This window comes from Suhomyces tanzawaensis (assembly GCF_001661415.1).
Source record: "Suhomyces tanzawaensis NRRL Y-17324 unplaced genomic scaffold CANTAscaffold_3, whole genome shotgun sequence".
Classification (NCBI taxonomy): Eukaryota; Fungi; Ascomycota; class Pichiomycetes; order Serinales; family Debaryomycetaceae; genus Suhomyces; species Suhomyces tanzawaensis.
This window is the reverse complement of record NW_017963638.1, coordinates 987,760-1,008,218: the sequence shown is the minus strand read 5'-3', so window position 1 is coordinate 1,008,218 and position 20,459 is coordinate 987,760. Positions and strand designations below refer to the sequence as shown.

General features: G+C 45.8%; 7 protein-coding genes across 7 annotated transcripts; 2 read left to right on the top strand and 5 right to left on the bottom strand.

Annotated features, from left to right (window-relative positions):
• Positions 1 to 2,787: 2,787 nt before the first annotated feature.
• Positions 2,788 to 3,900, bottom strand: GLN1 (glutamate--ammonia ligase; the record flags this gene model as incomplete). Its single annotated transcript, XM_020209649.1, has 1 exon — positions 2,788 to 3,900. One exon carries the CDS (start codon positions 3,898 to 3,900, stop codon positions 2,788 to 2,790), a length of 1,113 nt encoding a protein of 370 aa, XP_020065150.1.
• A 2,012-nt stretch (positions 3,901 to 5,912) lies between these two features.
• CANTADRAFT_21291 (uncharacterized protein) lies at positions 5,913 to 8,279 on the bottom strand (the record flags this gene model as incomplete). The annotated part of the gene is made up of 1 exon (XM_020206681.1): positions 5,913 to 8,279. The coding sequence occupies one exon, from the start codon at positions 8,277 to 8,279 to the stop codon at positions 5,913 to 5,915; it is 2,367 nt and encodes a 788-aa protein (XP_020065149.1).
• A 700-nt stretch (positions 8,280 to 8,979) lies between these two features.
• On the bottom strand, positions 8,980 to 10,323 carry LYP1 (Lyp1p; the record flags this gene model as incomplete). Its single annotated transcript, XM_020208504.1, has 1 exon — positions 8,980 to 10,323. A coding segment is annotated over one exon (1,344 nt), but the record flags the coding sequence as incomplete, so codon positions are not given.
• A 727-nt stretch (positions 10,324 to 11,050) lies between these two features.
• On the bottom strand, positions 11,051 to 11,485 carry CANTADRAFT_5700 (uncharacterized protein; the record flags this gene model as incomplete). The annotated part of the gene is made up of 1 exon (XM_020210647.1): positions 11,051 to 11,485. One exon carries the CDS (start codon positions 11,483 to 11,485, stop codon positions 11,051 to 11,053), a length of 435 nt encoding a protein of 144 aa, XP_020065147.1.
• A 519-nt stretch (positions 11,486 to 12,004) lies between these two features.
• Positions 12,005 to 13,150, top strand: CANTADRAFT_5699 (uncharacterized protein; the record flags this gene model as incomplete). The annotated part of the gene is made up of 1 exon (XM_020210645.1): positions 12,005 to 13,150. One exon carries the CDS (start codon positions 12,005 to 12,007, stop codon positions 13,148 to 13,150), a length of 1,146 nt encoding a protein of 381 aa, XP_020065146.1.
• A 2,366-nt stretch (positions 13,151 to 15,516) lies between these two features.
• CANTADRAFT_25777 (uncharacterized protein) lies at positions 15,517 to 16,836 on the top strand. The gene has a single exon (XM_020207532.1). The coding sequence runs from the start codon at positions 15,844 to 15,846 to the stop codon at positions 16,627 to 16,629; it is 786 nt and encodes a 261-aa protein (XP_020065145.1). The 5' UTR covers positions 15,517 to 15,843; the 3' UTR covers positions 16,630 to 16,836.
• Positions 16,837 to 18,010: 1,174 nt separating this feature from the next.
• On the bottom strand, positions 18,011 to 19,903 carry GUT1 (glycerol kinase; the record flags this gene model as incomplete). The annotated part of the gene is made up of 1 exon (XM_020206680.1): positions 18,011 to 19,903. The coding sequence occupies one exon, from the start codon at positions 19,901 to 19,903 to the stop codon at positions 18,011 to 18,013; it is 1,893 nt and encodes a 630-aa protein (XP_020065144.1).
• Between the last annotated feature and the right edge of the window lie 556 nt (positions 19,904 to 20,459).

Here is a 20,459-nt window from a genome sequence, read left to right as displayed (position 1 = left end):
AAAATTAATTGAATTATAACGGTTTGACCATAATGGTGTGTTATCCATTGCAATAGGTATATAGTCAGTAGATTATAATATACTTCCCATTAGCAAAAAAAAAAAAAAATTAGAAAACAGAATTTCCTTCTGCACAAAAATATCCATACTTGGTGGCTCTAAGGAGAACTTCAGTATCTAGCCAGTGCACTATTGCAATAGGTAAATAGTTAGTAGAGTATAATATACTTCCCATTAGCATAAAGCACTATAAACTACAGTGTTAAAGTTCCCATTTGCAGAGAAGGACACTTCCCGCACCAATTTTTTAAGCTGATATAGTTAGTCACAATTGTTATTTCCAGAAGACCTAGGAATATAGTGGAAACTGGAAGCTCAGGAGAGGGGGTTTCCCACGGGATCGGTTCCTTTAGATTCATGGTAGCGCCATTTACGTGCTCATTTAACTAGACCAACATAGTGGATATTATCCAGCAGTTGTGAATCTCTAACTAATCTAGCTACTTTTCAATTTTTAACTCCAACGAGAGAGAATTGATTATACCAGTTCTCTCATGAATTTCAGGACTGTAGAGGGTCTCCACCCATTTACCGAAATAGAAATGATTACTTTGTGCTTTGTCAAGGCAAAGATGTTACGTATGCCTGATGACTATAGCTAGCTACTCAAATCTGGAAACCAGCGATTACCAGTAATGGGAATGACGTAGTAGAATGTTTAGCGACTGTTGGAAAACAGGAATGTGATTTTAGAAATATACGTTGACAAGTGTACTTTGAGCCATATTGTTATAAAGGCATTGAACTGTTCATGATAGGTAACTCACTAGATTGTATGGTTGTGGTTTGTTGAGATGAAACTGCTGCAACAGAGGTGATACATACATCCACTTATCTTCAAGTGAATATGCATTAAATGCTCTATTGCAGATCTCAAACTTAGGTGGAGTACTTTGAGATCTCCTCGAGAATAAGATTACTTGAACTGTTCACATCATAAACAAACACTTTATCAGATTATAAAACGACTGGCGTTGATGTTGTAAAGCGTGTACTCCTTAGAAACTACAACCTTCAAAGACTTCTGTGCCATTTGTAAATGGAACCTCTTACAAGCAGTATTATTCGCTTTGCTGGACCAGTCTGGGTAAGTTCGAGAAACTTAAGCAAGAAGCTACTATACAGAGTATCCTTTATCATTTGAATTAAGATACGATTTTCGTTACCCTAATTCTAAGGGCGAAGATAACAATGCTGATGATGCGTCTATAACTAGAGATAATTTACAAAAATTATTGGCCAAGTTTTCACCTACATTGAAGGTCTTAAGGCCAACAAACCTCAACTTTCCGAAGAAGCGTACTAATACATCAAAGCTGTTAAAAAAAACGATACACTCAACAATAAGCATGAGTCTCATCCCCAGCTTTTGATAATTAAAACAACCTCCGTATTCACCGTTCTTATTGCTATATCCACTTCAGAGTAAAGCATATTTACACCTTCCAGGAACTAGCAAATAGTCCCTTCATATTGCTAGCTGACTCGCTGGAAATTTCACTCGAAAAATTATCCATCAGTGTGAATCTAGGATACATGACGAAACGACTAAAATACGAACCCTATCAGCTGTTGAGCATGACTAGGCACTAGTGTGCCTGATTCGACAAATGTTGCCTTCGGAACTGGGCTTTCCCGGGTCAAGACGACATTTTCGTTACTGAAGTCCTCATTGAGAGCTCGGAGATGCTCGCTTACTGTATCCTCAGCCAATTTTGGCAAGCTCACATTGGGTGCAAAAATAGCAGACAATGTGCGTCAGTCGGGAAATGGTTCACAGGGCATGCATTCTGCGCCCGGTGATCCAGATATCCCATTTCCCGAAGCATAAAAAATGACCCGTCCAAAAAAAGAACTCAACACCTCTCAAGCAGGATGTTGCTGGAAAGCGTAGGATGCAAAATTTTACTTCACGTGCAAGCACCTTTACCAGGCTGAATCCGACCACCCGAAATAGAATAAGAAGCTGGCGTGACAATACATCCAGAGGTCCGAAGAGAAAAATTTTCGCATCTATGTATGGCCTAGAGGAAGCTGGAGTTAGCAAATTTGGATGTTAACAAAGTTCGGAATGGGCAAGCCGAGCGGGAGTCCAGCGGCGAGAATTTGGCCGGTGCCGAAAGGTTTTTGCCAGCCGTTCGGGGACTGGTGACACGGGAGAAATCACAAGCGAGATGTCCCGAAGCATCACACGTGACGGGCGCAAAGAAGGATGGGTCAGGCGTTGCGAGCCGCCAAAGGAGCGTTGGGTGCGCCCTGGGCGCGCGCTGGGCGCGGGCGCAGCTACCTCTCGCAACCGGATTTCCAGAAATGACAAGACAAAATCGCTAAGCGCGGTATGGACGGGCTCGTACACTTGATGACGGGATGGCTTGCCTTGCTAAGGCCAAGGCCGAGGAACAAGAGGGTGGTGTAGTTTGCTGAGGGAGTTCTGGAACGAGGGGTTTGCGGTATATCCGTTTGAGTGATTTCTGAACATTGTCTATTTGAGTGATTTATGACATAGTCTCAGGAGAGTGATTTCTGGACATGTAGATGTGACTAATTTCCCAATCTGGAAGCTACCCCGGAATCACCACGATCTACTCAAAGGTTTCAGTTCACACTAGGTGAAGAATATACATTAAAGCACAAACTTTTGGATTAAGCCACAAGCAAATCAAACTAAAAACGAGATGGGAGAATTAGAAGGGTGTATACACGTTACAAAAGTATCTATCAAGGAGTCTAGTCAGAGGTTTCTCTGGCGTATTCCTTGAACATGTCAGCGTCTGGGATGGAGCCACAGATGGTCTCAACCATGATACCGGTGACCAAGTATGGGTCGATGTTGGAGGCAGGTCTTCTGTCTTCGAAGTAGCCGAATCCTTCCTTGGCCACGGATCTTGGGATTCTGACAGAGGCACCTCTGTTAGCAACACCGGAGGAGAAAGCCTCCATGCTGGCGGTTTCGTGACGTCCAGTCAATCTCATGTCGTTGTCGGCACCGTACAATAACAAGTGCTCCTTGTGTCTCTTGGCCAACTTGGAAAGAGCAGACTCGATGTCCTTCATACCACCTGGGGCTCTCATAGACTTGGTGGACACGTTGGTGTGGCAGCCAGCACCGTTCCAGTCGCCCTTCAATGGCTTAGGGTGGAAGGAGATCTTGACACCGAATTCTTCAGCGACTCTTTGTAACAAGTAACGGGCGATCCACAACTCGTCACCCATGTTGATACCCTCGCAAGGACCGACTTGGAACTCCCATTGGGAAGGCATCACTTCAGCGTTGATACCGGAGATTTCCACACCAGCGTGGAGACAGGCTCTGTAGTGGGCTTCGATCACGTCTCTGGCGTAGACCTTACCAGTTCCGACACCACAGTAGTATGGGCCTTGTGGGGCTGGGAAACCACCCTTTGGCCAGGCGTAGGGCTGGTCGTATTGGTCAAACAAGGTGTATTCTTGTTCCAATCCGAACCACACCTCTTCGTCGGCGTGTGCCTTCATCAACTTGGCACACTCGTGTCTGTGGTTGAACTTGTTTGGGGTACCGTCGTTGTTCCAACATTCGGTCAAAACGATGATGTTGTCACCCTTTCTGAAAGGGTCGTTGTAGAAGGCGACTGGTCTCAAGTAGACATCAGAATCGTGGCCAGGAGCTTGGCCAGTGGAAGAACCGTCAAAGTTCCATTCTGGCAAGTCGTCGACAGTGGAGGGCTTCTTGTTCAAAGTCTTACACTTTGATCTGGTGTTACCCTCAGCGTCAATCCAGACGTATTCAGCTAAGACCTTTCCGTTTTGGTTGAGGTCCAAGTATTTGGCTAATATAGCAGTTTGTTCGGTAATGGAAACCATGGTCTATAAGATATGCAGAAGCAAGTTGACAATGCAAAGAACTTGATGAGTTGAAGAAAAGTAGGATGGATCTGGGAAGGGTCGATATATATAGTCTGGCGATAAGTTGATAGCGGAGTAGGACAGGTTTCTTGCGGTGATCACAGACCGCAAAAGTAGCTTCTAACCGGAGGTTTCTTTTTCGGGAGGGAAAAAGAAAACCCGCATCCTGATAGCAAGGGGGTGAGTTGTTATCAGGGCCAATCACGGCCCCGGTTCCTGTGCAGGAGGCCCACCCTCGGGTCTGGGCGCCCTCCACTCGGGTGTTTCAGGAGGTGTCCAGCTGCAACTGCACCGGCCGCCAAATCTCAGATGCACCGTCCGGTTAGGACGGGCGGCTGGATTAATGAGTAATCCTCGGGCGGCCAAAGCCAACCTCCACCCTCTAAACTGCTGCCAATCTTCGACAGCACACTTCACACCTCCCTGCCAGCCAATCCGGCCCAACCCCCACCACCTTGCTACCCGTAAGCCTTCACCCTCCTACCCGTACACCTTCACCTCCGCTGTCACGACAATCCTGGTCGTTTTCAGCCGCCTGCGCACCTCGCATTGCCACCGCCAACTGCCCCATTAGGCATGTCGCAATAGCCGCTTCCGTTAGTCCTGTACCTTTTCGCCGGGCCTCTATCGGCCAATCACGCTCGCCTGGTTGTAACCCACAATATTGGTGCTAATTGATTGACTCGGTGACTATTCACACGATCGTCCCATTATGGCCTCTATCCTGGTCCAACCCGCTGGACCTGGCAGAGATCGGCACTGGTTTACGTCGTCCGTCCCGCCGGGCCAATTTCGCCCCAGTACCGTCCCGTCGGCCCATCGCACCGACGGCTGGCGTTGTCGCACCACGCCAGTCTTATCAGATGTTAATTAGCTTATCGCATCCAGTGCCGAGCTGATAACACCAGCGAGCGAGCACAGGAGTGGGGAGCCGCAAAAGATCGCCACGGACTTTGGTAGAGGGGACGATTGACTGTGGCAGGTGACATTGGATGGTGGAGAAAATATGACGATTACAGAATGGCAGAGAATGAAGTGGAGGTCTGAAAATACGACAGGATTAACTAGATGAAAATAAGTCATTGGTTTGACCGCATGCAATAGTTGTCCAGGATTAATTGCATCGACTAGCAGGCTGGCGTATTGAAAATATTGCAGTAGAGATATTATCTAATTAATATGGGGTAGTAGTGATTCCATCTACGGTAACAGCCTGGGATATTAGTAGATATTATCTAATTAGTCTGGGGTTGGTGATATTAAATATTCCGGTAAACGAACGACGGGGCCAGGTGGTTATAATCTAAGTAATATCGCCTGCTACTGATATTCTCGCTTTACAACAGCCGATATTACTGGCCTTCGTTGATGAATTCGTTTCGAAAATACTACGGGGCAGCTGCGATATTATCAATTTACGGAATGCTCATTTTACGGAGCCATCCTGAAAATAGCGGCCTGTTATTATCATTTACGGAAACATTCTAATAATAACTACAGGGCCGCCTGATATTATCTTGAAACTGACTATTGTATCCTGACTATTCAGATGTTGCCAAATTACCGAAATTAAACTATCCTCCCCTATCTGATATTATCTAATAATTCTGACACTCCGTAAAATCTAATTAGACTATTAACCCGCCCCAGCCCTGCGGGATCAGGATGACCCCTAAGTGTCACCAACAAAAACGCCCATCCTAACTGTCAATCGACAGTCAACACTGCACAAATAATATCGGGATGACTTTCTGACCTAGATTTTCCGGCCACGCCAACGCACATAGACGATTTGCAGTCGAAGATTTACGACTTGACATTTACGGAATGACATTTACGGAATCGGCAGGTCCACACGATCGACGTTTACGGAGTTTCGTGGCTTATTGTATTGTGTGGCCCCTGGTCACCACGTTATTGTTACATCGATATTAGTATACACTGTGGGGCTGGGTACAGAGCGAGCGTCGCTAGAATGTCTCCGCCTCGCTGGCGAGATCCTCATCGTCTTCTTTGTCTTCTTCTTCCTCCTCTTCCTCTTCCTCTTCGACAATAACTTCCTCTACTTCGTACTCATCCTCGTCTCCACTTTCCTCCACGTCCGCCGGGATTGTTTCCTCAACAAGCTCATGATCGTCTTCTGAAACTGCCTCAAACGGAACGGACTCGTAGTCGTCTTCGGTGGGGGCGTTGATCACGGTCTCCACAGCCTCAAGAACAATGTTTTCCCGAGATTCGGAATTTTCCTCGTCACTAGCCTCCACGCTTTCAGCCGTGCTTGCATGATCCGGAGTTTCCTGCGATTCAGGCGACTGGGGATGCGATACCGGCTGCGAATCTTTAATTGCGGATTCCGAAATTGTATCTTTCTCCTGAGCGTGTGGGTGGTCTGGCTGCTCTTCTGGTTGGGGAACGACGGAGTCTTCCGCTGAAACATCTGGTTGGGTCTCAATCGAATCTGGTTGGTCATCGAGGAAGTCTTCAACTAAAACATCTCGTTCGGAATCAATAGCCTCTTCAACTGATGGAGTCTCTGGTTGGGCATCGGTAGAATCCTCAACTGAAACATCCGGTTGATTCTCAATTGACTCTGGTTGGTGCTCTGGTTGGGTCTCAATGGGCTCTTCTACTGAAGTCTCCGGTTGGGACTCAATTGGATCTGCCTGTGCTTGGGGTTCTTCTTCGACCTTCTTCGCTTCAAGTCCCCTTACCAAACCTTCTCTCAATTGGAAAGCGACATTCGCTTTGGCCCTGGCCAACTTCAAATAGTCATCATTGTCTCTGAGCAAAAAGTTGATATGGAACTCAACGTTTTTCAAGTACTCATTCCATACTTGTAATCCGATAGTCTGCAATTCCTTATTGTTGGACTTGTTCAACTTATACTCATTGGCTGTATCCATAATGCTGTCGCGGAAATCGAACAACTGCTCCTTCACCCTGTGGAACTGTTTCCATGCTTGCCAGTCAATCTCCTCGTTTTCAAAGTTCAATTCGGCCAATAACGTCGTCAACAGCTTCGAGAAGTCTTGGATGGTGTTTTCAGCAAATGTCTCCAAGATATCAATGGTGTCTTGTATCACCCTAAAATAGTTGTTTGTCACATACTCATGGGCTTTAATAAGGTATTCGTTTTGGATAGTCAGAGCCAATTCCTCTGGCAATTGGTACGATTTTGCAATCACATCTCTGACTTCTTGCCTAGTTACGCTTTCAATAGTGGTGTCATTGGTTTGCTCAATTCTCTCGTAATCCTTGCTGATTTCCTTGATCATTTTGTTGAGCTGCTGGTACTGTTTGTAGTTCTCTACTTGCAACTGCTGCATCTTGGAGCTGATGTCATCCTTAATGGAAAGAATTGCTTGATCAATAACAGGCTTCATTTCCACTTCCAAGTTGTTGGCGGCCATTTCCAACGTTCTGGCAACCTTGCCATCCCAGAGCTCCAATTCTTGGTTCAACTTGATCACATCGTAGTCCTGGTAGTCCTCCACACTGATACCAACCTCGGTGGGGGTAGCGGTGGCAGTTAAAGTGGAGGTGAGTACAATCGTGACTCTTTCGATCTCATCCTCACTGGAGGCAGTTGGTTCTTCGACCAACAACGACGCGATGTCGTCCACAGGCTGGGATTTGCTGAGCCCGAATTCGTCGAATTTCACCAAGTTTTTGAACTCAGACTTGATGAAGTCTCTCTTTTCCTGGAGGTAGTGAGAGTTGGCTTTTGCCCAGAACGCTTCTACCAGGCGATTGAACCAGAAAACGGCTGAAGCCACCCACTCGGAATCCAATACCTTCTCGGAGTAGGGCTGTACTGCCACGGCAACCTTGCCACTGAGATCGTAGTAGTACACCTGTATGGTTTCAACTGTCTGGTGCAAGTACACCTTGGCCAAGGCCCAGTAATAGGCCAATTTGCCCCGGGCAACGGCTCTCAAGCGTGTTGATCTGGGCTCAAGCCATGCACTTGAGCCGTCAATGACGTACTGGGCGTTGGCTATTCTGTTTTCCACGAAAGCAGCCACTCTGTGGTTCCTGGCCACAGAATCGACCATCTGACGGAGCGATTGAGCCACAAATGTCAAGTGAAGCTTGCTGTCGATGTCCTTCAACACTGGTTCGACATTATGTTGGTACCTTGGAAGCACTTCCGCGAGATACACCGGCTTCAAGTACTCATGGCTGAGCACACAAGTGTGGTATGTGACTGGAGATTTGTGGAAAAGCGTATCGATGGAAAGCGGTGATGGGTCATTTATGGGACACACTGAGGTAAGGGTGTAGACGAAGTACGCGACAAGCGCGGTCAACAGGAGCCAGTAGCTTGCTCCGAACATTGCCTGTGCTGGTAATGAGTGGTGGTGGATGATAATATTTGATCTGAAGGGGGCGTGCGCACACAAAACTGGTTTCAATGAAGATGGTGGGAAAAGCTGGTGGTTGGGGGGTTCGGGAAGGTTCGCGCCTCCGGGCTTGAAAACATATGTAACGGGGATGCTCTGGATGATGCTCGGATGGAAGGCTCTTAGGAGGTTCAAAAATGGGCTTTGGGGGCTGATGGACGGAACAATGACTCCGTGCAGCCACGGCTGAAACGGGAGGGTTCAACTCCAGAAGAGGCTGTAGAGCTCAGATTCGTAAGTTTTAACAAAGGTGAGCCATTTAAGCCTCTAATTTTGGATACAACGCCCAATAATTGTTTTACACTCCCATAGTTGATGTACTTTTGGAACTACAATCTTCGAATTGAATAAATAATTGGATTACAAATGATTCACTGGTATTTGGGTGCTATCAAGGCTACCAGAGCTACTTGATGCACGGTTACATGAACTTTAGGGCGGTGATGACTTGTGGATAATTCCTTTCTTCTGCTGATTTTGCGACATTTTCGCAGCCATTTCAAAATAGTGATCAGCAATCAGGCCTTGAGTGATATCGACAAGTAGCGAGGGGCATTTCTACTGCTGTATCAACATTGACCAATAATTTCCCCCTGTACAGTGGGAATTCATTTAGTTGTTAGCGTTTCTATCTCAAAGCCAATGGTTTCAGGCCCTCAAACGTGTTGAAGTCAGTCATTTGTGCGAACAATGCCTCGTTCCAGTGAAGCTTCAAGCCAGTAACAACAAGCGGAAAAACAATCACTGAAATGTAGCAAGAATTCAGGGAGAACCAGGTACCGTACCAAGCATTGCTCCCACTGAGCACAATAACTTGCACCACACTCAATACCGTAAAGCAATTAAGCACGAAAAGCTGCGTAGGAAACCTCTCCTTCATGGAAACTAACTCATTGGTTAATGTCTTGAGCAGGTAAACCTTGCTTAAGTGAATGTAACTAGCCACGATGAAGATCCACAAGAATACGCTGCACAAAAAGCACAACCTGCTCAAAATGATGTGAGCAAGAGCGACCCATTGGTTATTCAGAAAGAAGGATAATAACCCTGACATAGAGGCAGCGACGATTGCAATAGGGGCAACTCCTTCTTTGGATCTGAAGCCCACTATTTTAGGGAGAAATCCTGTCTCGCTCAATGCGATTAGGCATTTGGAGCCATACAATATTTTGAAGTTTGCTGCGTACAAAAGCGAGGTGAGAATAATTACGCTGAAAGGACCCTTCAAGTAACACCCCGTATTGGCGAAAAGGCTCATAAGCGCAAAAGCAAACGGAGACATTTTGTGACCATCGAAACCTGTGGATATGAGGGGGTTTGCCATTCCAGCAATCGTGCCCATTGCGAGCACTGCCAAAAAATAGTATCCCAAAAGCAATCCCATCCTGGCAACATTGGAAGAATATTTGGTGCTGATGAAGGCTCTCATGCCTGAAAGCTCCAGGAGAGACTCGATAGTAGCAATGCTGACCCATACTAGAGCCAATGAGCAGATGGGCTTAATGGCCAGCGAGATATTGATGAGCGACGACGAGGACTGGAATCCCGGAAGTTCATCATTTACCACGAACATGCTCATTACCACCAAGCAGAGAAGGCCTAACTTTGTCACTCTAGCAGATATACTGGTTTGGCTTCTCGAGGGCAGGAGGTTGTAGATTGTAAGTGCAGTCCAGGCTGCGAAAATTATACGGCTGGGATGGTTGCGAAAACTGGATATCTGCCATGAACTCAACACCAGGCCCATCAAAGAGAGCTCGCTAGCAAAGGTAAGCGACCACGAAAGCCAGTAAAAGGTGTTCAAAGAGAGTGCAATACATGGAGCAAGGAATTTGAACTCAAAAACCGCCACGGATGCGGTGATGGGCATATACCGAGTCATCTTGGATACTGATTGCATTACCTTCCAGCAGGTAACACAGATGTAAACATAGGCCAAAAAGAAGATCAACGGACCCTTTTCGAGGCTCCGAAGCACCCACGGGGAAACGCTGCAACCAAGGGTAACGAGAACAGCCACACAGACAGCTTGCGAGACAGTAGTCTTCTGCAGGGAAACCGATTGTTTGGCACTGGTGACAGTCGAAGCGGCATGGCTCTTGCAGGAGAGGGGGAGAGGGGTATTTTTGGCATTTGGAGGGAACACAGAAGCAACAGCAGCAGCCACCTCTTTCGAAGGCACGGAAGCCGAGGATTTGGCTCCTCCTACCGTTAGAATTCCCGGGTGGGCGTAGGTGGTGATGACAGTGACAGTGATGGACATGGGAACTGGTGGAGCAATTCAGGTCGTTGGGCCACTTCTTATACACTCAAACAACCCCCACGGAGATAATGGCATTTCGCTAACGCGTGATTCTGGCTATTATCCTCTAAGTGCAACTATAGAGCCATTCTGGGATCCGTTAGCAAGCTGGAACGAGACAACTATGAAAGCAGGTCTATTGTTGGGAAGGGTTGCGCAACGTCCTATTCTGTCAAAACAGTGCCCGAACAGGACGCAATGCACAGGCACCATGCATGGATGATTCTTTGGCACCGAGGGTATTTGCATCAGTAAGCACGGTGGTTTACACCAGCAGATGGCCCAGCCCCTTCGACCGCCTGGAATTCTCGATAATAGATAAAGTTTATTTATTGGTATACATACACTGAATAAAACAATACGAACAAGAACAGCCTGGAATTGCCAGAAAACGCTCACGCACTCACTGGGTCAACTGCGTGTAGAGTCTCTTGGCCTCGGTGTACGCAGCAACCACGTACTCGTACACACGGAGCTCGATGATCTCGATCAACTGGAACACTTGTTGCACGTACGGACTCAAGTAGGTTTGGTATTTGCCTTTGGCACACGCGAGCTTGGCCTCGACCTTGTATTGTTTGAACAATGGGTGGGAGTGGACGTGGGTGTCCAACAACTGTTGGACTTGGGCCACGTACGGCTTCAAGTACTCGGATCCTTGGTTCAAGGCGTCGCACGCCTGGTTGTGGGTGTGAGTCAATGGGTGGAGCACGGACTGGACCCCATGCTCGAGGGTGGATTCCTTCAATTGCACGCACTTGTAGGAGAACAAGTAGGCCACGTAGACCACGAGGAAGGACGAGAGTAACAATCTGATTCTGGCGAGGGTGAAGACCATTTTGGTGTGGAGTGGAAGGGGAGAAAACGGATGGTTATAAAGCAAGCGTGGCGATTGTTGTTGATGGGGCACGCACGTGATATTTGATATCGGTGCGCGCACGACCTCGCGGCAGGGCCGGAGACCCTGGTGGGCTGCCCGTACTGAAGAGGCTGGAGCCTGAAGGCTCGGTGGGGGCCGCTGGAATCCCTGGTTCTTGCCGCCCGTTTCACCGCAAACATCCGTACCGCAGTACTCCACTCGGCACGGCAAGGGCCTACTCCGGTCCGGCACAGTGCACTCCATCCGCCACCCAATTTGCCCGATCCGGTAGCGATGCGACACTATTTACCTTGCCCGATCGGGAAGGTGATTGCAACCCCAGCAGCTCCAGATCAACCACTCCACCCAGGCCTGCTCACTGAAGACGCTACTTACGCTGTCACCACCCACAACCCACCACCCACCAGCCAGCCTCAGGCCATCTGCCTAATTTTTGCCGTTTTTTGCAATCACTCCACCATCTCCATCACTTCTCCAATGCTAGTGGCTTCTTTAGATAAAGAAAACGTGGTGCCAACGACTCCATCGCCCACGAAGGTACCCTCAACAAGGCCAGTGTCCAGTGCCTCGCCATTGAGGCCGTTGCGTAACGACTCGATGAATGGTGCTCCCTGGAGTGTCAAGGCCAGAACCGATGAGTACTTGAGGAAGGCTCAGATGAGCCGTCATGAGAGTAAAGTCCACGACAGTGGAGTCCGTGGAGTCAGAGCAGCAGACAAGGGTGTTTCTAGCAGAACCAGTCAGGAATCGAGAACAGTTGGAAAGGAAACTAACAGAGTGGTTGAAATGGCCAAACCAGCTAGAACAGCTGAAATTCCTTTCAGAACTGTTGAAAAATCGATTTCTGGTGCTAAAACTGCTCTTTCTGACCCATTTACCGTGTCCACTCCTCCCGTAACTCCCCACCAGTTGCTCGACCAGTACACCCGCAAGCAAAACCAGATCAAAGAACACGAAAACCACATCCAGAGGCTCCGTTTTGAGCTCGACGAGATAGCAGCACAGCTCGAGTCTGCTAAGCGGGACGAGAAGTTCAGAGCACTCGAAGTGTCCAACAGACTCGACATCTACAAACAGGCCCATCTCGAGACCACCAGCCAGTTGCAGGGATTGTCAGGCGAAGGACGAGAGTCCCGAGCAGGAGCAGAGCTCTTCAACACCATCAAGAACCGTGCCTCCAGCATGTTTGAGCCTGTTCAGAATGAAGACTTTCTCATCAAAAATATCACCAAGAAAGCGTCTTCCATTTTCACGATCCACAATGACGACTTCACCAACATCAAGAAAAAGGCTTCCACCATGTTCCTGACCAGCAAGCGAGACTCGCATCCGTTCCTGGTACAGAACGATCGTTTCGACGAGCTCACCCATAAAACCAGCCGCTTCTTCAGCGATGTTATAACCACCTTGTCTCCCAAAAAGACTGATAGTTCAAAGATGCCCGCAATTGATACCTCGTTCAATATCGACAACTTGTCATTGGACGACGAACTGCACGAGTTGGTATACGACGAAGATGAGGAGAACTATGATGAGGACGATGAGAACTACTTAGATATCGATGACTACGAAAGCGACGGAGAAGTGCTGGCCTCCCTGAGCGACCTGCTTTCAACCAACTAATACGGATGATTGGAAGTAGGCAATAATTCAGCACAAATAACTCGAAACTAACCGGAAGTGCTAGCTGCAATTACTGGCCGTTATTGTTGGCCAAGTCACCTGTTAAATGTATTTCTTTCATGTATAATAAACCATTACCCACGGCAATAATAGAGTAGATTTAGGCTATCAAGAAACCATTTAGATATCAGAGGGGAAGGTGGAACATAGATATCAGCATACTTCTATAGAAATCAAAGGCCTTTCGGATATTTGATTGGATATCTCATGAAATTAATCCACCTCCTTTGATATTTCTACCCAATTCTTTTAGACAGATCAACTGGATCGGTTTTAAGTTTCATTGCATGGTTGAACTGAGAGAAGAAACCCAATATATATTTACCAAAGTAGCACTGAATATTAGGAAAAGCGATTTGTTGAATCGAATCACCAATATCATATCCGGCAAATCCTCGTAGCAACTTTAGTGGCATGTCTAGGATAATGAAATTGATCGATTGCAACTCCTTTATCATGATCTACCGCTTTATTGCATAAAATTTCTAGAACATCTAAAAAATTAGCGAGTTCGCTCTGTTGCGAAACAATAGAATGCACAATGTGGTCTAGACAATAAGATAACTCTTTTTAGAACATCGAAGTATTGTGCTGTTTTTATTGGCTAATAATAATCGGACCTTCAAATATAATTAATCTCATATTCAATTTTTAATGCCAAAACATTCCGAACCAAGTAGTTGTATCAATTATCTCAACCAGAATTCCAAATAGAATCAGCAGTACTTTTCATTTCGAATTACAGTTGCAGTTCGTTTCAAATGCTTGGACTGGAATTGATTGTACCACCGGAGATGAATGTTCATACTGGAGACCAATTTTCAAGGTAAAACAAACTAATGATTCATATCTAGTAGAGCAAAATATTTTTCAAATTTTATCCTGGTTTCTGGTTGGATCTTATCTTAGTTTCGAGTTTGTCAAATAGTCTAACGTTGTTCGTTTGTTTTTGAATTCATGCGTACCTTCCAAAATTGTGGAAAGTGCATTGCTACCAACTTCTTGTGTTCCTTTCTTCATTTATAATTCTTAATCTAATATTCCAAGGCTTTGTTAAAGCTAGCATTAGAGTCTGAAATCTAACGTTTTGCAAACCTCTGCGCAGAAAGGTGATTGATCCTATTATAATTTCTCTAGAAGTCCTGCTAAATCTCAAACTGGAATTGGGTAAAAAGTTACATAAAGCTTTCTTATAATTTCGAGTCAAGACAATTTTTTTGAGAGATTCTAACTAAATATACACACAAAATCTTCTTAATTAAACCAAAATATTACCTAGCTATTCAAACATCCAAGGACAGATGCTGCCTTCATTAATATGTAGTCGGGAAGGTATGGTCAATTAGGTATATAAACGAAAAAAAAGGATTATACTTCCCATAAATTCCTCTAGCTTCCTCTTAATGCAAAATTAAACAATTCACTCTTGACAATTCGAAGTGCTCAAGGGCATTTCTACAAAATCCTCACATCCTTACTCGTGGCTTCTTCACTTTGGTATAGATTGCTCTGTTCTTCTTAGGTTAAATTCACATTAATTTGATCAAAATTCTTCCATAGCTATTTGCTAGAAAAAGCGGGGGAAAGTAGACAAGCGCCTAATACACAATGCTCCTATCAAAAGCAAACCCAAAGTTATAATGTGGCAACATTATCATGAATCAATTTGTTGAGCTTTTATTTTCCATTCCAGTGGCAATGAACTGGCCATTCAGTGTGATTTCCTGGCTATTCCTGCTGTTTGAACAGAAGGATACGAATTGTTCCTTCACTCACTTACCAGTTTTAGCTTATTTTTAAACTTTTTTAGTAATGCATGCTCTAGTGCAAGCGCACGTCACATCGCGGAGCAACGGACATAACCATATTTTTTGTCTCTCGTTGGTTTAGACAGAACACTTGTACAATCTTGGCAATTCTGCCACTAAGACTATCAAATGATATGCTATTGGAAGCGGAAATGCAACGTTGAGTCAAATGCGCAATATTTTCGTATTCGATTAGAAAGCTACTTCTCTTATGAAAGGGCAACCTCTTAGTCTATATTTCAGTCTATGACCTTCTAATCAGAGCTTCAAATTCATATTTGCAATTTGCAAGAAAAATCGGAATGCTTCCTATAAGCTTGGGTAGATTTAATTGGAGTCCGCTTCGACTATAATGAATTGGAGAACTTGTACTCGAAGTTTTGGCCCCTTCATATAAAAAATACGGATTTGTACAGCAACGTGTAAAGTACATCAGGTCATTAAAATCGGTAAATCCGACAAAATATTAACTGTTCTCAAATACACAATAATGGTCTCTTTACTATTCCAAAGATTTGTTGAAATGCAATTGATTCAGGGCTAAGTTCCACTTCATGCTCAACCCATTGGATTCATACAAATCATCTTATCGATATCTATGTTCGCTCTTGAAAGAGTTTGTTTCCTCTTGAAAGAGTTTCTGGTTATTAGATACCATCTTGCATAAATTATCACCGGACGCATGCAGCGATCTTTTGCAAGTTCCTCGGGATGTTTTTGTGTATAGTATTCGCAACTACCATGGATTGCTCAGAATTGATGTGCAACCGTTCATGAAAACTATATAAACCCCCATAATCCCATTGCTGAATTGAATCATTAACAATGAAATTATCCAACTTACTTACTGCTTCAACTGCTCTTGCTCTCACTTCCGCTTCTTCCCCTGGAATCTGGTATACTGGGGATTCGCTGATTACTGGTAAAGTTATTAAACAGCAGCAAAAGTGGAACATCCCTGGAGATAAGGTGCACGGTTACTACTATGGTACTCAGTTTTACTTTGAAGGTACCAACGATGTTGGTTACTCTGGGCCCCAGCCCCGTGTCGAAGGTACCACGAACCATTTAACCTTCAGTGTTTTTGGACATGGACCATTTTCTCACCACCCAAACTGTGGTAGTGGTGCGGATGGTGGCCCAGGTGTCTCTTGTGCTGTTGACTTTCCTTGGGAGTACGGAAAGAACTATACAACCGAAGTAGCCCGAACTGCTCATAACGATACTGATGGTAGCAACAGATGGACAGGTACTTTGATTGATGATGAAACCGGTGACAGAGTTGTTATCGGTGAGTATTGGACTCCAAAAAATTATTCCTTACTTACTACTGGAGGTGTCACCTTTAGCGAATTGTACACATGGCGTCCAACTAAGAGCAAGCCATGTATTCCTCGCAACACCTATATCGGATACTATCCCGTTTATTACCTGACTGATGGAAGAAATTTCACTGCTAGTATTTACACTTTTGATAATATTGGTGTTCTCGGTGATGCCTGTGCTAGAGCCGCAAAACAACCTAATCAACAGGCATGGACTATTCCTGGAGGATTTGTTTTCCTGAATGGTTTGCTCAACCTGGAGTACGAAGGAAAAGTCACCTTATAAGGGAGAATTTTAGGCCCAATGTCCTATATGAGTCAAGTTGAATAATGGTCTCACCTCTCTATTCTCTCAACTTTGTGGATCAGCTATAAAGTTGACGGATAGCTAGCTAGCACCTAATCCAACAGGGCGAGTATCTCAATCCCTCCAACCTGAATAGGTTTAGTTTAGTAAATGGATCTTAAGTTCCTCACCAACGTATGCGAGACATCCTTATAATATGATGGTTAGTATCTTGTCAATTGAGGCTACAAAAGTTTCACCGATATTCAGTGCAACTTAAGTAGTACTAATACATAAGATGTTCAATAACCCTTTTCGTGATGTAATGTCATGCAACAATTTTTTGAGTTGCAAAATTTATTGTATCTTATCCCCCAAGAAAATTGATTAATTGATCTAACAATACCGAAACTAATTTGAAAGACCGTAGTATACGTAAGCTATCATAGCAACCAAATCAATCAAGAAATTTGAAGATTGAGTTCTCGATGCCCATATTCAGTAACTAGATACCGAATCATAGAATGGCCTTTGAATCCATTGGTACTGTCACTTATGACCTTAGTAGTGTCGGTTTTGGCCTTTTGCTCTGAAGGAGGAACATGAGGCACTCTTGTGACTAAAGATGCGGTCGAGTATTCAGTAGACTCTGAGATCCCTTCGAAACTAGATTTTATCGGACTCGCAAATCATTGGTGGATTTCTGAGTGTTAGACCCAAGGGTCGGGCATGGAATCCTGCTGGACTAGGCGAAGAAAATATTAGGCGTAGAAGGAACCGAAGATAGTGTGGACGGTCCAGGTGAATAAATTGATGAAGAAAATGGAAAATTCGTTGAAAATAATATGAAAGTAAAATGATGGACAGAATGGTACTTGATTTTCATGTAGTATTTCTTGAACTGCTGTTTGTTAAACTACCAGATGAATAGGAACTTCCAATTTCTAGAGTTCTAACGACACCAGATGCTGTAGCACTAGAAATGACAGGAGTTTCGATATTCACAATATCAGTGCCATCAGTACCAGCTTTGGTCACAGGAGTGGTGAAATACCCAGCCTTGCCCGAGGAAACGGTAGTTTGAGGAGCAGAGCTGTTCTAATTTTAATGCATTTCATTAGAATTGAATAGCTAGTCTCTTCAATTTCCAGTTTATACTTCAATCAATTCATAAGAATAGGTTAGAGCCAATTTGAATTTCCGAAAAGTATTACTTTTTTAATAAAAGTCATGCTACTAGATTAGGATTGCTTCACGAGTTCTAAATTATATTGAATTCGTATTAATTTGAATAATTTTCATTAGAATAGATTGCTAGCTTTACTAGTTCTGTACATACTGGCCGTTCTGACATGTCTATTAACCTTGTATACCGCTTCTATTACTCCTCGTCCAACCAGCCCTTGGCTCTATCCACGGCATTTTCCCACCTCTTCCAGCGTGCTCTTCTGTCCTTGTCGGCCAACTGAGCCACAAACGAGTTTCTGTCCTCGGCCTTGGTGTCGTGGACCTTGGCGATCACGTCGTCGAAGTCCTTCCACACTCTGTCCTGGGGGTCCTTGAATGACAACCCAGCAGCAATGGCTGCACCCAACGCAGTACACTCGGAAATTACTGCCCTCTGCACGGTCACGCAGGGCCCCAAAATGTCGGCCTGTATCTGCAACACCTCGTCGGCCTTGGACATACCTCCGTCCACTGCCAATGCCAGCAACGGCTTCTTTTCGTTCTGGTTGGTTAATGCCTCCTCCAAGAAGTCCTCTGATGCGCCTGCATCGTTGGCCATGGCCCGCAAGATCGCTCTGACCTGGAAACAGACCCCCTCCAACGCTGCTCTGGCGATGTGACTAGACGAGGTGTATTGAGTCATTCCAAAAATGGTTCCTCTGGCACCACCGTCCCAGTAAGGGGCATACAACCCCGAAAACGCTGGGATGAAAACCACACCTCCCGAGTTGGGCACCTGAGACGCCAATGGCCCGATATCCTTTGCGTTTTCGATCAACTTCAAGTTGTCTCTCAACCACTGGATGATGGAACCTGCCACGGCAATTGAACCTTCCAACGCATAGTGGGGAAGTCCATCCTCGCCTTCGAGAGTGGGAAACCAGTAGCCTAGCGTGGTAAGTGTGCCATGCTCCGAAATCAACTTACGGGTGCCTGTGTTGTATAAGAGAAAGCAGCCTGTTCCGTACGTGCACTTGGCCAGACCTGGCTTGACAGCCAACTGGCCCACGAGCGAGGCCGACTGGTCACCCAAGCAGCCGCAGATAGGCACACCTGTGATGGCTTTCAAGATGTCGTAGGCCTCCTGGGTGATACGGTTGTGGAATCCCAACTGAGACAAGTTGGGGGCGGCAAATGAGCCGTAGAACTCCGACAGCGACACGATCTTGGGCAAGCGGATCCTGGTTGGATCGATTCCCCAGAAGTCCAACAAGTCGTCGTCGTAGTCGCGGGTTTCGAGGTCCATGAAGTAGGTACGTGATGCGTTGGTCACGTCCGATACGAACGTCTTCTCCTTGGTCAAGTGGTAGATCAACCAGGTGTCCACGGTTCCAAACATCAAGTTGCCGTCGCCCTTCTCGTACTCTTCACGGATCACGTCGTCGTTGTCCAAAAGCCACCGCAATTTGGCTGCCAGAAAATAGGTTGACAACGGCAAACCGGTTTTTTGCTTTAACTCCTCCTTGCGGTCGTCGTCGATCATCTTCTCCAAGTGCTGGACGATCTCAGACGTTCTGGTATCCGTCCAGGTGATACCGTTGGACAACGGCTTGCCTGTCTTACGCAGCCACACGATGGTGGTTTCACGCATGTTGGCGATCCCAATGGCCTTGACCTTGTACTTGAGAGAAAGAGCTGGATTCTGGTTGATCTTGCGCAAGGTGATCAAGCACGCCGTCAAACACTGCACGGCGTTGGCCAAAATGTGCACAGGCATACACTCGACCCAGCCAGGCTGGGGAAAGCGAAGAGTGGGTCCAGCCGAAGCCGAGTTGTTTTCGATCTCCACGTCATCGGTTATGGAAATGGCGATACCTTCAGCAGTGAAGATGGGCTCGTTGTGCCTCAAAAGAGAGGATCTTCTTCTGAACTGGTCGGTGTTTTGCGACTCTGCTGGAGTTTCCGACGCGGTGGTGGAGTATTCGATCTGGTGCTTGGCGATCTCCTCGCCTTCCTGGGAGAAGATGATGGCTCTGGCGGAGGTTGTGCCGATGTCGATGGTGGCCACCACGGGTATGTGTGGTGCGTTGCTGTTACGACGAGGCATGATTGAGGGGGATGCGTTGGTTAGGAATTCGCGGGATAGGTGAAATTGGTAGATTCAAGGGGAATTCAGATTTCAGGGAAATTTCACGGAGATTTCGAGATTTCACCTAGATTTGCCTGTAGATTCCAGAATTATGAATGAAGTCGAATTCACGCTTGGGAGCTTTTTAGTTCGAGAATTCACTTGTGATGCTGGAGGCCCACGTTTGTGAGAGTAGCTTGTGTTGGAGATTGAGGCGTAGATTCCACGATGTGTAGGATATAGTCCACGTAATTAGGCAAGTGTGAGTTTTTACTTTCCTGTGATTTCACTGGTTACTGGTAGCTGTAATTTCACTGGTTACCGCTAGCTATAATTTCACTGGTTACTGGTAGTAATTTCACTGGTTACTGGTAGTAATTTCACTGGTTACTGGCCTCTGTTTTGTAACTTTACGGTAGCTGTGACTGGTCGGGTTCAAATTCCTGGCAAAAATGTGTTGGCTGCACCCGCCACTATATAGTGCGGAGAGCGTGACAGGTGAGATGTCGGCAAGGCGGTTGCATTGCTCGATTAC

Excerpts from the sequence above, each read along its gene's own strand:
- CANTADRAFT_25777 (XM_020207532.1), top strand. The coding sequence starts at position 15,844 with ATGAAATTATCCAACTTACTTACTGCTTCAACTGCTCTTGCTCTCACT.